Consider the following 18,001-nt stretch of genomic DNA (forward strand, 5'->3'; position numbering starts at 1 on the left):
CACCAGCATTTTCATTCATCCTTAATATCTCTCCAGGGTTGGGAGAAACCAGTCCGTGGCTCTTTTGTTCCTCCTGATTTTTCATGCAATGTGATTAGATAAGGGTTTTGTTTTGGGGTTGGGTGTTTGCCCCCCCTCTTTTTGCTACTACACCGCTGACTCTTACCCACATGGGTTTTAGCCTCATTGTTCAAGGACTAGAGCCGCCACGGGGGAAAAAAAATATATATCCAAGTTCTGCCAAGTTTCACAATGTGCAAGAGTCCTCCAAGGTTTACAGCTACGTCGCTTCTCTTTTCACGGCAATTCCCCTTTGCATTTTGCTCCGCTAACGGTACAGTAACTCCATTATCTTGGCTGCATTCTTCCGAAAGCTGCATCTCTTCCCCATTTGTCCCCTGTAATCCATTTGGTCGCTCTTGAGGTTGTCATGAGAATCTTTCGATTGAAAGGAATCACTTAAGCCATGCCAAGGATTCTCTTGAATCTGCTGGCAAGCAGCAAGCTGTCAGCTCAAAACCTGGGCTTGTGATCCTGTTAACCGAAGGTTGATTGTGTGTCTCTGTGTGTGTGTGTTGCTTTTTAGTGAAGGTTATAATTTGTTGCTTTCATGATGCTCTGTCTGCGGTGCTTGTACTCCACATTATCTCCTCTCCCTTGTGGGTTTTCTGCAAAGCATGATGGGAACGTTAGCCTGGAAAAGGAAAATAATTCACACTGGCTGTTGTTGATGTTTGCCTGGTGTGCGTGGCGAAGTGCATCATACACACAGCCGCAAGCAAAGGGAGACATCTACTGTCTGAACAGATCGCAAAGGAACTCTTTTACTTCTATTTGTGTCTCTGCAACATTGCTGCGTTTAATTCTGTTCACTTTCTTAAACATTTCTGTTGTCCCCTGCAACCTGCCACGAGCATGTCTGTACAAAAAAAAAAACTTCCAGGATTAATTCTATAAGAAAAGGCAGATTCTTTCTTTTTTTTAAACCCACTTTTTACTTAAAGAAGTCACTGAGAAAAGTTTGGTGCGAATTTATCACTGAAGGGTTAGCTCTCTGCAGGCAAGGAGTTTTTCACAATGCAGTGAAGAATGTAAAAACTTGTCTGCAATATGAATCAGTCTGACAAGATGCATTTTGTTAACAGGTTTCCAATAAAGCATTCAGGCCATGGTGTCAAAATTAGCTAGGTAACCCCAGTATTTACTGCTCAGTAATTGAAACTCTTTGCAGTAATTTGCATCATAGTATGCTGGGTTTGGTACAAAGGCCCATTGATTCAGAAGTCCAAGTAGTTTATATGGGGTTCATTCTGCTAGTACAGGGGTCAGCAACCTGCGGCTCTGGAGCCGCATGTGGCTTTTTCATCCCCCTGCTGCAGCTCCCTGTCACCGGTCAGCTCCACAATGGATAGGGCTTTTGGTTAGGAGAGGCAGAGGAAAAAGGATGCTGGGCTAGGAGGAGACTCTATGGTGGGGGAACCGGACTTCCTATCAGCAGAGGAAAAAGGACGCCATGCGGGGAGGAGACTCTATGGTGGGGGAACCGGACTTCCTATCAGCAGAGGAAAAAGGACACCACGCGGGGAGGAGACTCTATGGTGGGGGAACCGGACTTCCTATCAGCAGAGGAAAAAGGACGCCACGCGGGGAGGAGACTCTATGGTGGGGGAACCGGACTTCCAGTCGGCTTCAGAATTGAATGGGGGAGGAAAAAGGATGCTGGGCTAGGAGGAGACTCTATGGTGGGGGAACCAGACTTCCTATCAGCAGAAGAAAAAGGATGCCATGTGGGGAGGAGACTCTATGGTGGGGGAACCAGACTTCCTATCAGGAGAGGAAAAAGGAAGCCACACGGGGAGGAGACTCTATGGTGGGGGAACCGGACTTCCTATCAGGAGAGGAAAAAGGAAGCCACGCGGGGAGGAGACTCTATGGTGGGGGAACCGGACTTCCAGTCGGCTTCAGAATTGAATGGGGGGCTTCCAGTTAGGACCTTTGTGGCTCTTTGTTGCCAACCCCTGTACTAGAAGAAAGGAATGAATAATTCTGAGATCTTGGTCTCCCTGGTTTTTTCCTTTTGATGTCGGAGATGGTCGTTTGTAAAATCTATTTCAGTTGGCATTATCTTGATTTCTTAACACTATAAAACGGGCAGAATGAATATAGGGGTGATTTTATCCCCTAAGGATGCCAAACTAATCAGAATGAAAAAGACGTGCTTGCCAGTTTCATATTTCATGCCAGGTCCAGAATTCATCTGATGGCAGAAGCTGAGCTACTGTATACAGGTACTCCTCGTGTTATGACTGTAATGGACTCTGCCCGTCACGGTTGTAATTCATGACCGTCATAAATCTGGTCACCCACAAGATCAATAGCAATAGCAATAGCAGTAGACTTATATACCGCTTCATAGGCCTTTCAGGCCTCTCTAAGCGGTTTACAGAGAGTCAGCATATTGCCCCCAACAATCTGGGTCCTCATTTTACCCACCTCGGAAGGATGGAAGGCTGAGTCAACCCTGAGCCGGTGAGATTTGAACCGCTGACCTGCTGATCTAGCAGTAGCCTGCAGTGCTGCTTTTAACCACTGCGCCACCCAATTCCACGACCTGTTTTGCAGCAGCAGTTCTCAAGCAAATGCCAAACAATGGGTTCATTCTGGATTGTTATTTACCGGTCCCTGGTGCCCAAAGGTTTGGGGGCCACTGATCTACAGTATTTTAAATTGTTTCAGATACATTATAAGGCTGCCTTTAATGTTTCCACAAGAGAGCGCTCTTTCTGTAATAAAAATGACATTTCTGAGACATTGTGACTTCTTTTTCTGCAACAGATATTCCAGTGTGATTTGGCTTTCCTCTATTTTTTCCCTCCCTCCTTCCCTTTTTCCCCTCCTTTTTTCCTTCCTTCCTTCCTCTTTCTTTCCTTGAAAAAACTTTTTTCCTTCACCCCATTCCTAAACATGTTGGCTTCATTTCTGTTTTTTAACTTTTCTAAATTTCCCAGTATATCTTCCTCACTCCCTCTTTCTTCTTCTTTCCTTTTCTTTCTTTCTTTCTTTCTTTCTTTCTTTCTTTCTTTCTTTCTTTTTTTCTTCTTTCTTTCTTTCTCCAAAGCATTCTGCTTTTGGAGTGAAATGCCTTCCTTCCTTCCTTCCTTCCTTCCTTCCTTCCTTCCTTCCTTCCTCCCTCCCTCCCTCCCTCCCTCCCTCCAAAGCATTCTGCTTTTGGAGTGAAATGCCTTCCTTCCTTCCTTCCTTCCTTCCTTCCTTCCTTCCTTCCTTCCTTCCTTCCTTCTTTCCTTCCTTCTTTCCTTCCTTCCTCCAAAGCATTCTGCTTTTGGAGCGAAGTGCTTTTCTTTCTTTCTTTCTTTCTTTCTTTCTTTCTTTCTTTTTCTTTCTTCCTTTCTTTCTCTTCCTTCCCTCTTTCTCCTTCTTTTCTTCCTTCCTTCTTCCTACCGTCTTTCCCTACGAAACTATGAGAGAAAGGAGGCTGTCACTTAACAGTTATAGAATAACACTTTATTCTTTCTAGGTGAGAGAAAAAGAGCCTACTGCATCTAGCAGTTAAAAGGGGCGACAGGAAGTTTATACTTTCAGACTGGCAAGAATCTATGAATGTGGCCTTCCAATAAGGTAGATTTTGCTCATCCGCTCCGGTTTCCTGCCTGGTTCACCCAAGACGACAAGACAGGAAAACAACAGTCCACAACTACAGATGTCATTCATAAAAAATGTATGGCATGAAAATGTATCACCGGTGTATCTCAAAGGCAGACATTTGCAACCCCTGAATGTATCCTCAGGCAAAAGAGGGGATCCTTCTCCATGGATTTGTCCAGGAAGACATCAAGATTTACACTCAAAGATGCCTGGGTTCATCATGGGGAAGTGAACCTCTGCCAGCCCTTCCCATCTTCAATACCATGAATTTAATCAAATGAGTGTGTTTGAAATGATGTGTGTGTGTGTGTATGTGTGTGTGTGTGTGTGAGAGAGAGAGGCTCTGTATGTGTGTGAGGGGTGTGAGAGAGAGACAGATTCCCTATGTGTGTGTGAGAGATTCCTGTGTGTGTGTGTGTGTGTGTGAGAGAGAGAGAGAGAGAGTGATTCCCATGTGTGTGTGTGTGTGTGTCTGAAAGAGAGAGGGGGGGGCTTTGTGTGTGTGTGAGAGAGAAAGATTTCCTATGTTTTTGTGTGTGTATGTGTGTCTGAGAAAGAGAGAGAGAGAGGCTTTGTGTGTGAGAGAGATAGAAAGATTTCCTATGTTTGTGTGTGTGTGTCTGAGAGAGGGGGGGCTCTGTGTGTGAGAGAGATAGAAAGATTTCCTATGTTTGTGTGTGTGTGTGAGAGACGGAGGGGCTTTCTGTGTGAGAGAGATAGAAAGATTCCATATGTTTATCTGTGTGTATGTGTGTGTCTGAGAGAGAGAGAGAGAGAGAGAGAGAGGCTTTGTGTGTGAGAGAGCTAGAAAGATTCCCTATGTTTGTGTGTGCGTATGCGTGTGTATAAGAGGGGGGGGCTTTCTGTGTGAGAGAGATAGAAAGATTCCCTATGTTTGTGTGTGTGTGTGTGTCTGTCTGTCTGTCTGTCTGAGAGAGGGGGGGAGCTTTGTGTGTGTGAGAGAGAGATTTTCTATGTTTGTTTGTGTGTGTGTGTGTGTGTCTGAGAGAGAGGGGGGGCTTTGTGTGTGTGAGAGAGAGAAAGAGTCAAAGACAGACAGGGTCTGTGTGTGAAAGAGAGACAGAGATTCTGTGTGGGGGGGGGAAGATACACACACAAACACACACACACAGCTACTAGGGAGAGGAGGACGATTCCAGGTTGCACTGACTTCAATTCCACCAAGAGTCAACTAGGACACAACCTTTCATTCACCTTGCTAGCTATAACGTGGAAATTCTTCTTCTTTTTCCCTCTCAGATGTTTCCTATTTGATTCTTCTTGCAAAGCCAAAGCGCCGGGGGGCTCCTGAGGTTCTCCTGGGTCTCCACCGACCACCTGAAGGGCGACACCTTTTCTAAAGGAGGCACCTCCTCTTCCTCCCTCCTCCTCCTCCTCCTCTTCCCGGCTGGTCACATGAACCCAGAGGAGACTGTGTTTACTCGCCCGTTTGCACCGTGACGCAACCCGGCGAAAGGTCCCTGCCAACCTGTGATCGGTCGGGAAGCCGGACTATGAGCTTTACTCATTCGCAGCGTAATCGGGCGCCGCAACCACCCAGCCGGTGATACGAGGGGCTTTGCGCCAGGCGCCTGCGCTTTCGGGGAGGAACCGGACCCAGAAGGCGCAGCTCGGCGACGCTGGTGGCGGGCATCCTGCGCCCCCTTTTCCGCCTTGAAGGGGAGCCAGGCTGCCCAGGCTCCCCCCCTGCAGAAGCCCTGCCGGCGGAGGAAGGGGGTTGAAAGGCCCGGGAGCTCTGCCTTCCACGGTCCAAGCCAAGCAAGGCACAATCTGCCCTTTGCGCTCCCTTTCAGGATCTCCGGTCGTCGCGGCCTTGCCGGCGCCAGGATCTGTACGGGCCCCGGCTCGAGGTAGGCAGCATGGACAGCCAAGGGGGTGGTGGGGAGGGAGGCGGCTGGGCAAACGGAGGCCGGCCTTGCAAGCTGTCGGAAAAGGGAAAGAAAGGAGATGGTGTTCCCCCCCCCTCAACCGGCAGAGAACAGAAGGAGAAGAAAGGGAAAGGGGGAAGAAAGGAGGGAGGGGTGTTTTACTGTTTAGACATGTATGATTCTGGTATTCAAGCACTACCTTCCCGACTCTAGGGGGCGGTGCTCATCTCTGTTTCAAAGCTGAAGAGTCAGCGCTGTCCAAAGTCTCCATGGTCATGTGGCCAGCATGACTCAATGCCGAAGGCTGGCAGAGCACTGTTACCTTCCCACCAAAGGTGGTTCCTATTTTACTACTTGCATTTTTAACTTGCTTTCGAACTGCTAGGTTGGCAGAAGCTGGGACAAGTAACGGGGGCTCACTCCGTTACACAGCACTAGGGATTCGAACTGCTGAACTGCCGACCTTTCTGATCGACAAACTCAGCGTCTGAGCCACCATAGATCACAGATACAGACATTTAAACACAGTTAAGACTGTCGTGTCTGTTTTATTGTTTGTAACCTTCCTTTGGGTGAAATAGTGCATCACAGGGCAACAGTTTTTGAGTCAACGTGCCTCAAATAGTTTTCGCTTACAGAATGCGTTCAAAATCTGGACATCACTCCTCTGCCAGCCCTTCCCATCTTCAATACCATGAATTTAATAAAATGAGTGTGTTTGAAAATATGGGGGATTGTAGTTTGGCAAAGTTGTGTCTGCTTCAGTGTTGCTGCCCTGCTGCAGTGAGCCACAGTCTCGGGATTTTCGTTTTCCAATAATCCCTATCAGCTTCCTATTAAGAAAGTCAGTGGGGAAGCCAGCAGGAAGTCAGAAGTCACTTTATTTATTTTATTTATTTATAAAATTTATATGCCGCCCAATCCCAAAGGACTCCGGGCGGCTTACAAAAAGAGAAAAAAAAGACACATAACGAAAGAAAACGGTTTAAAATAGCAACACCTCATACATTCATTCTAATCGGGGCTGGACCTCAACAGTGAGGTCAACAGCCCCAGGCCTGCCGGAACAGCCAAGTTTTTACAGCTTTCCTGAAGGCCATGAGGGTGGGTATGGTCCAGATCTCTGGGGGTAGCTGATTCCAAAGAGTCGGAGCAGCCACAGAGAAGGCTGCCCTTCTCCTTTTGCCCTTGATTATTCTGTTTCTCAGTTTAGGCAGTGAACTATCTCTGAAAGGATGGCCCAACAATAATGGGGCTGTTCAGTGATTATTAAGTGTCTCTCTCTCTCTGTGTGAATGAATGAACGAATTATAAGGCACACCTACAAATATAAACAAGCAGCTTTAAGCTCTACCTGTGAAGAAGAAGGAGGAGGAGGGGAGGGAGAGAGAGACACACACAGAGAGAGATAACTGGATTAAGGTTCTTTTACACTTATTTCAGGTCCCAAAAAGTCACAATGCCTATCGACATCAGGGACGTGATGCAGCTCCTCTGCCATATTTCTGAAGAGCGAAAAATGAAAGCAGCCTTCAAGCACTCCGGGCGAGGCGCCTTGGTGGTGGGAACGACGGCTTTCTTCGGTGGTTTGATGGCAGGCCCGCCTGGCCTTGCTGTTGGTAAATTAATGCTTCGGCTATGTGCATAAATGCATCCAGGAGTTTTGGATGGATGCACAAAACTCTAGCTTTTAATATGAGGCGGGGGGGACGGACATAGCAATAGTCCTTAGACTTATATACCCCTTCACAGTGTTTTCCAGCCCTCTCTAAGTGGTTTACAGAGTCAGCCTCTTGCCCCCAACAATCTGGATCCTCATTTTACTGACCTCAGAAGGATGGAAGGCTGAGTTAACCTTGAGCCAGTGCAGGCAGCCGGCAGTCCCAGAAGTGGCCTGCAGTACTGCATTCTAACCACCGTGCCACCACGGGCCTTATATATCTATAAATAGATATAAAATAGGACAAGGCAACTTAAAAATCTCACAGAGCCCTTATCTGCCTCCAGAACAATGCTGCTCGCCTTTGCAAACAGTCAAGGGATTCTAATCATTCAGTGATGGTTTGCCAGAGAAAGTTGAAAGCTGCCTTATCTGTTCTGTTTTTCCAGGAGGTGCCATTGGTGGCTTGCTGGGGGCCTGGATGACCTCCGGACAGTTCAAGCCCATTCCTCAGATTATCCTGGAACTGCCTCCTGTGGATCAGCAAAGGCTTTACCAAAACGTCTGTGCCATTATTCAGAATCTGGACTGGACCGACGTAGCCCAGCTCACAGCCTTGGTCATGGCCAACGGTGCCCTTCAAGAGAAAGTGCTCGGAGTCCTGACAAGCTACATCACCACTGAACTCAGAGGGGAGATCCAGTATGGAAACTAGACCCAGATGTGTGTTTCATGGGGTTGTGAGTGCCTGTGGCTCCCTTCTGACCCCTTTTCTCTGGCGTTTTAGATTATCTTAAGATCACGGTTTTAATAGGAATAAGAAGATGGCAACCGTGCATTTTTCTTTTACCCCGAATAATCTGTTTGGGAAAATGAACAAGGCAAGCTTTGGTTTGCCCATTCTGGTTTTGTTATTTTCTCTTTCATAATTAGTCCCTATTTCAACAGCCAAGGGTGGATCGGTTTGAGCCACGATGTCCACCGTATTTATTTAGAAAAAATCTATGCCACCCCAAAAACTGGATTTGGAGTGCCTTGCTGAGTAAGTACCTCTCATTCATCGGACCTCAGAAGCAGTGGCCTCTGTACCAGTGACGCCTTCCAAGAAAGTGCCACCATTACGTCCTTGCATTGCAGTCAAGGATGTAAGTCATGGCGTTGGAACTAGGATGACATCCCCATTTGATGCTCTTTGATGTGCATCGTTCTAGATGAATAATAATACACTGCACAGGTGTCAGCCTTTCCTGCCCAGTTACAAGGGTGGGAATCTATGACCAATTGTCCTACCCAAGTACGTTCTTTGGCTGGAGAGAGAGAGGCTGGTGGATAACATATCTTCAGGATACCAAGTTGGAGAAACCTAATGTAGATAGCTGCGCTGTGATTGAATTACGTAGTGTCCTCTTGGCCATATTTGAATGATCAAATTACTTGAAATTTCTCAGGGGGGGTATGATCTTCTCCACGGGATGTATTTTCTTCTCCTGCTGTCTTAATTTTGAGAGGGTGAAGGAGTGAAAAGTTGAAATAGTCCGAAGCCGAAAATGTAGCAGATGATTCACCTTAGGTATTTCTCCTGAAGATAAAATAAAGCTGAATTTTAATGTGTTTCACTGCCAAGGTTGTATGACTGTTATTCCCCTTCCTTTTAGAGATGCTAAACTGGGTTTCCTTCAGTTGAGAACATTCAACAGGAGGAGAGAAGGAAGAAAGATCTGGGAGTAACAAGGAATATTAAAAGTCCAACAGTCAGGTTTTACAGTTTGGGGTTGTTGGTTTTTTAACAAATTAAAATACAGGTAGTCCTCAGCTTACAACAATTCATTTAGTGACCATTCAGTTACAACGGCGCTGAAAAAAGTGACTTAGGACTGTTTTTCACGTTGATGACAATGGCAGCATCCCCATGGCCACAGGATCAACTCATATTTGTGACGCTGGCAGTGTCCCAGGGTCACGTGATCCGCTTTGATAAACGTCTGACAAGCAAAGCCAATGGGGAAGCCAGATTCACTTAAGAGCTGTGTTACCAACCTAATACTTGTGGTGATTCACTTAACAACAGTGGCAAACTTCATAAAATAGGGCAAAAATCATGTAACAAAGGTCTCAGCAGCAGAAATTTGGGTCCCAATTGTGGTTGTAAGTAATCCTTTGGACAAAGATCTGTGCACAATTAAAGATAATAAAAACAGAGGTCAGTTAAATAGAATTTAACAAAGAGCAGTCACGGAAAGAATTAAGTACAGATAATCTTCCACTTACGACAGTTCATTTAGTGACTGTTGACTTATGACCTATTTTGACATGACAGTTGTAACGTCCCTGATGTCATGTGATCAAAATTTGAAGGCTTGGCAACTGACATCTACTTGTTACAGTTGTCCCAGGATCATACGATTCCCTTTGCGACTTTCTGGGAAGTCAATGGGGGAAGCCAGAGTCGCTTAACAACTATGGCCAGAACAATGGTCGTAAAATGGGGCAAAACCCACTGAACAAATGTTTCCCTTAGCCACAGAAATTCCTGGCTCAGTTGTGTTCATAAGAACTACCTGTAATAAAAAACCGACCAATAAAAAATTGCCTTTACAATGCTTATCTCAAAAGAGAAATTGTGGCAATGAGGCATGCGGAGACATGATATGATGGGACAATATAAACTTTGAAAAATGATTAAGAGAATGCTAGGTGAGGATGGCAGCCTTGTAGATAAATTTGGCGGTAGGAACAAGGGAATTCCTGTAAAAGGCTGTTTTGATGAGCATTTCAAGGCTGCAACTAAGGGAGAATGATAGCGTGTTTGCACAATCAATACTTTTCGTACAATGGAGAGCAAGCATCACAACAAGCTTGGTAAGTTGATCATTGTGTATCTTTATCTTATCTAGAGGCCATGTACCAGAAGGTAAGTTGTAAGTCTGCATTCAGTGGGTGAGTGGCCTTCTAAACTTCTTAAGTATCATTCCTTAAAACAGAATAATTCATTTTACACACTTTTCAAATCTGCTCTTTTGATACATACCAAGTTTAATTTCCTGACATTTCAGTGCATTTCCTGAACTTATTTATCTGACTTGGTGTAACCTTTGGTTGGTTGTGTTTAGGTACACAGAGTAGAAGTTATTGTAACACATTTTTTGCAACAGAAGAGAATCCACAAAGACTTATGTTTCTGGTTACTTTCCATTACATTTTCAACATTTCTTAATTTAGGGAGGGAACAACAAAACCTTAATCCATGTGTTGGTTTTACAATCTTGCCCAACTTTTTTTCTGTGTTAAAGTCAGTGAATGAAATTTGATTTTGTTCTGAATAAACAGGCATCAGGACAGGAAAAACTGAAGAATGAATGCTATCGTTTCCAGATTCTGGAAGAATAGCATTTAGCAATAGCAAGAGCATTTACAAATATATTCTCCTCCATGGTGCTTTATAGCACTCTATGTGAGGTTTACAGAGTCAGCATCTTGCCCCCAACAATCTGGCTCCTCATTTTACACTTCATCTGAGAAATATGGAAGGCTGAGTCCACCTTGAGCTGGTCAGGATTGAACTAGCAATGGGCAGAGCTAGTCTGCAATACTGTATTATAACCACTGCCACCAAGGAAGGCTAATCTTGGTCTGAACTTCCCTTACAATCTAAACATTCATTTCTCCATTATTCCTTTCTCTTATTTTTGATTTATCCCTTGCAGGCTTACAAGGAGAAAGTCAAGCTGCTTAGAGTTCTAAACTGCTTCTTTGCACAGATTTTGGGAAATCTGGCCAAAGCACAAATGTGTTCCAAGGCTGAGTTCTGTTAACCATGTTGGAAATCAACCGCAATCCATGTGCAATTGTACCTTCACAGCAGGCCAAACAAGAGTATAGATCACTTTGAAGTGAACTTCCCCACTAGAGGCAGATCAACTTTTGATTTAAATCTCATAAGTGTTATAAAAATAAAATTAGTCTCCTGCCAAAACCTGCCTGGTTTTCTAAAAAGTATTTTTATTAATAGATGTACTTAGGGCTGCCCAACCCAACAGGAAAGTGTTGAGGTAGCCCACATATCTGAGTTCCTAATCTATCATTCTCAGATCCATTATCCTCAATCTTTCCATGGTTTTCATGTTCAAAGCAAATTTAGGTTCAACTGTGCATATACTGCCTTGACTCTTGAGAGGATAGGAAAACAGATCAACCGATCATCACCCCAATCAACTTCTGGGGTGCTAAGTATCGGGAGAATGCTGTGCCACTGCTGCAAATCTGCAGGAGAACCTGAGGTCCATGGAGGTGAGAGGTTGAGGCTGGATCTCAGAAGAAAGCAAAGGGGTTGATACTCCAAGGATACTCCAAGGAGCTACAGCTCCATCTTCATTTCATTGAGACCCACTTCCCAAAGAATACCTCCACCTGTGAACTGCGGTGATATTTAATAGGAAATTAAACTTTGTCCCATAATCAGCAACTGATGCAAGGGATGAGCCTTTGGCATTTGCCCGGAATTTCAGGTGGAATAATTGACCCTCTGGTCTCCTTAGATGAGTTTAACGGCTTCATTCCATATAGTGAGATCTTCCTTTTCTTTCCTTAAAAGTAGCAACTGGCAGGAAATTGGACAGGGAGATCAAGCGAAGTCCAAAAATGCTAGAGAATTCCTGGAAGCCTGGCACTCTGAGAAATCAGTCATCAGTAGGCACAAAGAGCATTCATACCATTCAAAAGAGATAATCCAGAAGTCGAAAAGAGAACAGAAAGACCAAAACTACTACTACCTTACAATCGACAACTCACTTGAGCAGAGATTAACCCCAAGATTAACATTAGGCCAGCAATCAAGAAATAAACAATACCCCAGTCAAGGAACTACCAAATCAAACAAACTAACAGTGAAGAAGAGCCTAATCAAGGAATCGCTAAGACCACAGCCAACAACACTCACCCAACTCCCTTCTGGCACAAATGATGTTACTTAGTGGGGTAAGGAAACTTCTGCAAGAAAGCCATCATGCTCAGAGAGCACCAAGAACCAAACAGTTTAAGGCTGAGCTACAAAGATTCTCTTCCCTTGTGGTGCCACAGAGGTTTTTAAAAATGTTGTTTAGATCAGTTTATTATTTTTATAAATACTCATGGCAGAAGACTCGTCCAACACTTCATTCTCCTATATTCCCCTTCATAATAAACCTGTCAGTTGGGTTGGACTGAGAGCGAGTGGATGGTCACCAACATCACCCAGCTGGCTTTCATACCTAAGACAGGACTAGAATTCACACACTCCTGGTTTTAGCCTGGGGCACTAGATGAAACTGGTTATTATGCCATTAATAATATTTGCCAGAGTTCCAACATTAAGGCTACAACACTAAACATGTTTACTTGGAAGGTCACAGTACAACAACTACTGTAGACAACTATTCTAGAAGGACTTTTGAATTCACACCTGGGATCTAACAGCCATTCAGATTTTTCTACCAAAGGTTAAAGGTTAAGGGTTAAAGGTTTATTACACTTGTATGCTGCCCTATTCCCGGAGGGACTCAGGGCGGCTAACAAACCGAAGGGGAAGGGAATAATACAGTCAAAAACAATAAAAACAGAAAAACAAAATAAACAATTTAAAAGCAGTCAATTCAACAATTCAAAACAATTCGAGTGGGGATGGGAACTCATCAGCCCCAGGCCTGTTGGAACAGCCAGGTTTTGACGGCTTTGCGGAAAGCCTGAAGGGTGGAGACGGTCCGAATCTCCACGGGGAGATCGTTCCAAAGATCTGACATTAACAGCATAACAGATTTCAAAAGGACCTTGTAGGTCATCTAGTCCAATCCCTGCTCATACAATTTCTGACAAGTGGCTGTCCAGTCTCTTCTTGAATGCCTCCAGTGATGAAGCACCCACAACTTCTGAAGGCAACTTCTGTTCCATTGATTGATTATTCATATTGTCAGAAAACTTCTCCTTACTTCTAGGTTGAATCTCTCCTTGATCAGTTTCCATCCACTGTCCCTTTTCTGGCCTTCAGGTGTTTGGAAAATAGGTTGGATTGGATTGGATTTATTAGATTTCTATGCCGCCCTTTTCCCCGAAGGGGACTCAGGACAGCTCACAACTCAAGTCAAGGGGGGGGGGGATACAAATAAGGAATAAAAAGATGAACAAGACAATACCATAATTTAAAAAGCACACAGCAACCATACCATTCGAGAGGGGGACAAAAGCTCAATTAGCTCCAGGCCTGTTGGAACAGCCAGGTTTTAAGGGCTTTGCGGAAGGCCTGGAGGGTGGTGAGGGTTCGAATCTACATGGGGAGCTCGTTCCAAAGGGCCGGAGCAACCACAGAGAAGGCCCTCCTCCGGGTGGTCGCCAGTCGGCATTAGCCGGCGGATGGAATTTGGAGGAGGCCTAATCTGTGGGATCTAAGATCTAATCTAAGATCTAATCTAAGATCTAATCTAATAATTAATCTAAGATCTAAGATCTAATCTGTGGGATCTAAGAGCCGAGGTGGCGCAGTGGTTAAATGCAGCACTGCAGGCTACTGCTAGATCAGCAGTTCAGCGGTTCAAATCTCACCGGCTCAGGGTTGACTCAGCCTTCCATCCTTCCGAGGTGGGTAAAATGAGGACCCAGATTGTTGGGGGCAATATGCTGACTCTCTGTAAACCGCTTAGAGAGGGCTGAAAGCCCTATGAAGCGGTATATAAGTCTACTGCTATTGCTATTGCTAATCGGTCTATTGGAGGTAATTGGCAGCAGGCGGTCTCTCAAGTACCCAGGTCCAATACCATGAAGGGCTTTATAAGTGACGACTAGCGCCTTGAAGCATATCTGAAGACCAATAGGCAGCCAGTGCAGCTCGCGGAGGATAGGTGTTATGTGGGTGTACCGAGGTACACCCACAATCGCTCGAACGGCTGCATTCTGGACAAGCTGAAGTCTTCGAATGCTCTTCAAGGGCTGCCCCATGTAGAGCACGTTGCAGTTGTCTCCCTCCTCTCGGTGGCAGCCCCTCAGATATTGGAATACTACGATCATGTGTCCCCTGGTCCTTCTCGTCACTAGATGAGCCATGTCCATTTCTTGCAACTGTTCTTCCTATGTTTTAGCCTCCAGGCCCCTCATCATTCTGGTTACTCTTCTATGCACTGTTTCTAGAGTCTCCACATCTTTTTTCTGGTGTGGTAGCCAAAACTGGATGCAGTATTCTAGATATGGCCTTACTAAGGCTTGTTGAGGCTGCAAAATCTCCATTCCCACCCAACTCTGGGACCAGCCAGAGGTAGTATTTACAGGTTCTCCGAACTGCTCAAAATTTCCACTACTGGTTCTACAGAACCTGTTGAATTTCATCCCTGCTGCTGGCTCGTATTTTAATTGATTGTCTGCTAAGACTCCAACATTCCTTTCACAGTTACTACTATTAATCCAGGTTTCACCTACCTGTACTTGTACCTTTGGTTTTTCTTCCCTACGTTGAATTTCTGGATCTCTGAAAAAGATATCTTGGGTAATGGCACAGGACCTGCTTATACCCAGCACAGCTTTTCCTAAGAAGACCTGCCCGTCCCACAAGATCAGTTAGAGTAAGGTGACCCGATTTTCAGATTGGTAAAGAGGGACACCATTGACCGGGGGGGGGGGGGCTTGATTAAAAATTTTATATTTTGTCAAAAGGTCACAAAAGGCGATTACATGACCCCAGGACACTGAAAACATCATAAATACAAATCTGTTGCCAAACATCAAAATTTTGATCACGTGACCATGAGGATACTGCAACGGTCGCTAAGTGTGAAAATGGTCGCTAAGTGTGAAAAATGGTCATCAGTCACTTTTTTCAATGCCATTGTAACTTTGGTCACTAAATGAACTGTTTGAAAGTTAAGGCTAGCTTGCATTATAATGCCTTATGCTAGCTTACATTTCAAGAGAGAGAAGCTAAACTCCTTGTTAGAATTGAAATAGAAATGAGTAGAATAGAGAAGAGTAGAGTAAAGTAGAATAGAATAACTTATTAGCCAAGTGTAATTGGACACACAAGGAATTTGTCTTTGGTGAATATGCTCTCAGTGTACATAAAGAAAAATAAAATAGTAGGATAGTGGGATCCTTGCTGCACCAAGCTCAGAAAGCAGCGATCCCACCATCTCCCCCACACCACACCTCCTCTTTCTAAAAGAGGAGGTGTGAGGTGGGGATCCTAGCTGCACCAAGTCTTTCTGAAAGAGGTGTGGGGTGGGGGATCAAGTTCTTTCTGAAAGAGAGGTGGGGTGGGGGATCAAGATCTTTCTGAAAGAGGTGTGGGGTGTGGGATCAAGCTCTTTCTGAAAGAGGTGTGGGATGGGAGATCCTAGCTGCAGCAAGCTCAGAAAGCAGCGATCCCACCATCTCCCACACACCTCCTCTTTCTCCCTCTCATTCTCTTTTTGGGGGGAAAGAGGAGAAAGGACAAAAAGGAGAAAGAGGGAAAAATGGCGCCCGAGAGAAGTGGGCAAAAAAAAGAAAAAAACCTTCTGACGGCTGAGCCGCTTGGCCGGGACCGAGCCTCCTCCTTGCCGCGCCAGAAAGCCGTCGCTCTCCCTCCAAAAAAACAGGAGGGGAGGGAGCTTTGCTCGTCGGGCGCTGCTAGCAAGCTGAGCAGAGAGAGGAAAACCACTGCCCTCTAAAGCCACATCGGGAATGACACTTCAGAGAAATAAAAACTTCTTTTTTAATGGCGTCCTTTTTAAAATTGTTTTCTTTCTTTTGGAAAATCAGGACTTTTTGAACACGTTGCGGGACGCGGGAAAAATTATTAAAAATTGTGACTATCCCGCTGAAAGCGAGACGTCTGGTCACCTTAAGTTAGGGTGGGTGTCAAACTCTAGGCCCATGGCCTGGATCCGGTCCATGCAGCCATCCTGGACATTGTAAGGGACCAGCCCGTGTCACTTTGTCCTGGCCCACACTATCCCAGCAGGCACACATGGGCAAAGGCCCAGCCCAGCTCACCCCATTTAGCTCAAGTGCCTCCCATTTCTCTTGATCTCTTGACATGCTTGTATACTTTGATTAGAGTCCACAGGTGGTAAATTAAACTGATTAGTCATGATTTGGAAAGCAATCATAAAACAGTAAAACAATTCTGGGCATTTCACCACAACAACTGAAATAAAAGCGAAACTATAAAGCAATCATAAAACAGTAAAACAATAAACTTGTGTTTATGCAGTCGTACCCGGCACCAGAGCAAAATCCAAGTATTAATGACTTTCCCAAGGACAAAAAGGTGAGGTCCTGTTAAATCACTGGGGCTGGATAGATAAGTTGGGCACGCTTTAGGGTAGGGGTGTCAAACTCAAGGAGCACGGGCTGCATCCAGCCTGCAACATGGTCGGATCTGGCCTGCAGGATCATCCTGGAAATTGTAAAGGACCAGCCTTCATCACTTTCATGCCTAAAAGGGACTAGAATTCACACACTCCTGGATTTAAGCCTGGGGCACTAGATGAAACTGGTTTTTATGCCATTAATAATATTTGCCAGAGTTCCAACATTAAGGCCACAACACAAAAAAAGTTTATTTGGCCACAGTACAACAACTACTGTAGAAAACAACTATTCTAGAAGGACTTTTGAATTCACATCTGGGATCTAACAGCCATTCAGATTTTTCCACCAAAGATCTGGCATTAACAGCATAACAGATTTGGAAAGGACCTTGTAGGTCATCTAGTCCAATCCCTGATCATACAATTTCTGACAAGTGGCTCTCCAGTCTCCTCTTGAATGCCTCCAGTGTTGAAGCACCCACAACTTCTGAAGGCAACTTCTGTTCCATTGATTGATTGTTCATATTGTCAGAAAACTTCTCCTTACTTCTAGGTTGAATCTCTCCTTGATCAGTTTCCATCCATTGTTCCTCGTCTGGTCTTCAGGTGCTTTGGAAAATAGCTTGACCCACTCCTCTCAATGGCAGCCCCTCAAATATTGGAATACTATCATGTGTCCCATGGTCCTTCTCTTCACTAGATGAGCCATGTCCATTTCTTGCAACCGTTCTTCGTATGTCTTAGCCTCCAGGCCCCTCATCATCCTAGTTGCTCTTCTCTGCACCGTTTCTAGAGTTTCCACATCTTTTTTCTGGTATGGTAGCCAAACCTGGATGCAGTATTCTAGATATGGCCTTACTAAGGCTTGTTAAGGCTGCAAAATCTTCATTCCCACCCAACTCTGGGACTAGCCAGAGGTAGTGTTTACCGGTTCTCCAAACTGCTCAAAATTTCCACTACTGGTTCTACAGAACCTGTTGAATTTCACCCCTGCTGCTGGCTCGTATTTTAATTGATTGTCTGCTAAGACTTCAACATTCCTCTCACAGTTACTAATATTAAGCCAGGTTTCACCTATCTGTATTTGTTCCTTTGGTTTTTCTTCCCTACGTTGAATTTCATTAAGCGCTTCTCGATCTCTGTAAAAGACATCTTGGGTAATGGCACAGGACCCACGCCATCCCAGCAGGCATGCATGCTCACAGGTGGTGGCAGGGATGGTGAAGGCAGGACCTGCACACACATGCACCTGACTCCTGCATGCACATGTGCCTGCTGACTCCTGCCCCATTGCCCCCGCCACCAGCTAAGGGAGGATAACTAGAACACTGATCTGGCCCATGCAGAAATCGAATTTGACACCCCTGCTCTGAATTCTTGAAAGCACCATTTTTTGTGGCTGCCTTTACCCTGAGGGATACTCTCCCCAGCCCCAGAGAGTGAACAGGACTTCACCCTTTTGCCATTGGTAAAGTCATTAA

At 45.1% G+C, this 18,001-nt stretch overlaps 1 protein-coding gene across 2 annotated transcripts; it reads left to right on the forward strand.

The window, feature by feature from the left end:
* Positions 1–5,402: 5,402 nt before the first annotated feature.
* LOC106555356 (protein C19orf12 homolog) lies at positions 5,403–8,835 on the forward strand. Of its 2 annotated transcripts, XM_014074188.2 has the most exons (3): positions 5,406–5,534; positions 6,996–7,171; positions 7,662–8,835. In XM_014074188.2, exons 2-3 carry the CDS (start codon positions 7,012–7,014, stop codon positions 7,925–7,927), a joined length of 426 nt encoding a protein of 141 aa, XP_013929663.2. In that variant the 5' UTR covers positions 5,406–5,534; positions 6,996–7,011; the 3' UTR covers positions 7,928–8,835. The 2 variants fall into 2 exon arrangements, with proteins under 2 accessions (XP_087584602.1, XP_013929663.2); XM_087728476.1 differs by lacking the exon at positions 6,996–7,171 and having other exon boundaries at positions 5,403–5,534.
* Positions 8,836–18,001: the final 9,166 nt, after the last annotated feature.

Source organism: Thamnophis sirtalis, unplaced genomic scaffold (genome assembly GCF_051295495.1).
Source record: "Thamnophis sirtalis isolate CommonGarterSnake01/CBP01778 unplaced genomic scaffold, rThaSir2_p1.2 scaffold_14, whole genome shotgun sequence".
Taxonomy (NCBI): Eukaryota; Metazoa; Chordata; class Lepidosauria; order Squamata; family Natricidae; genus Thamnophis; species Thamnophis sirtalis.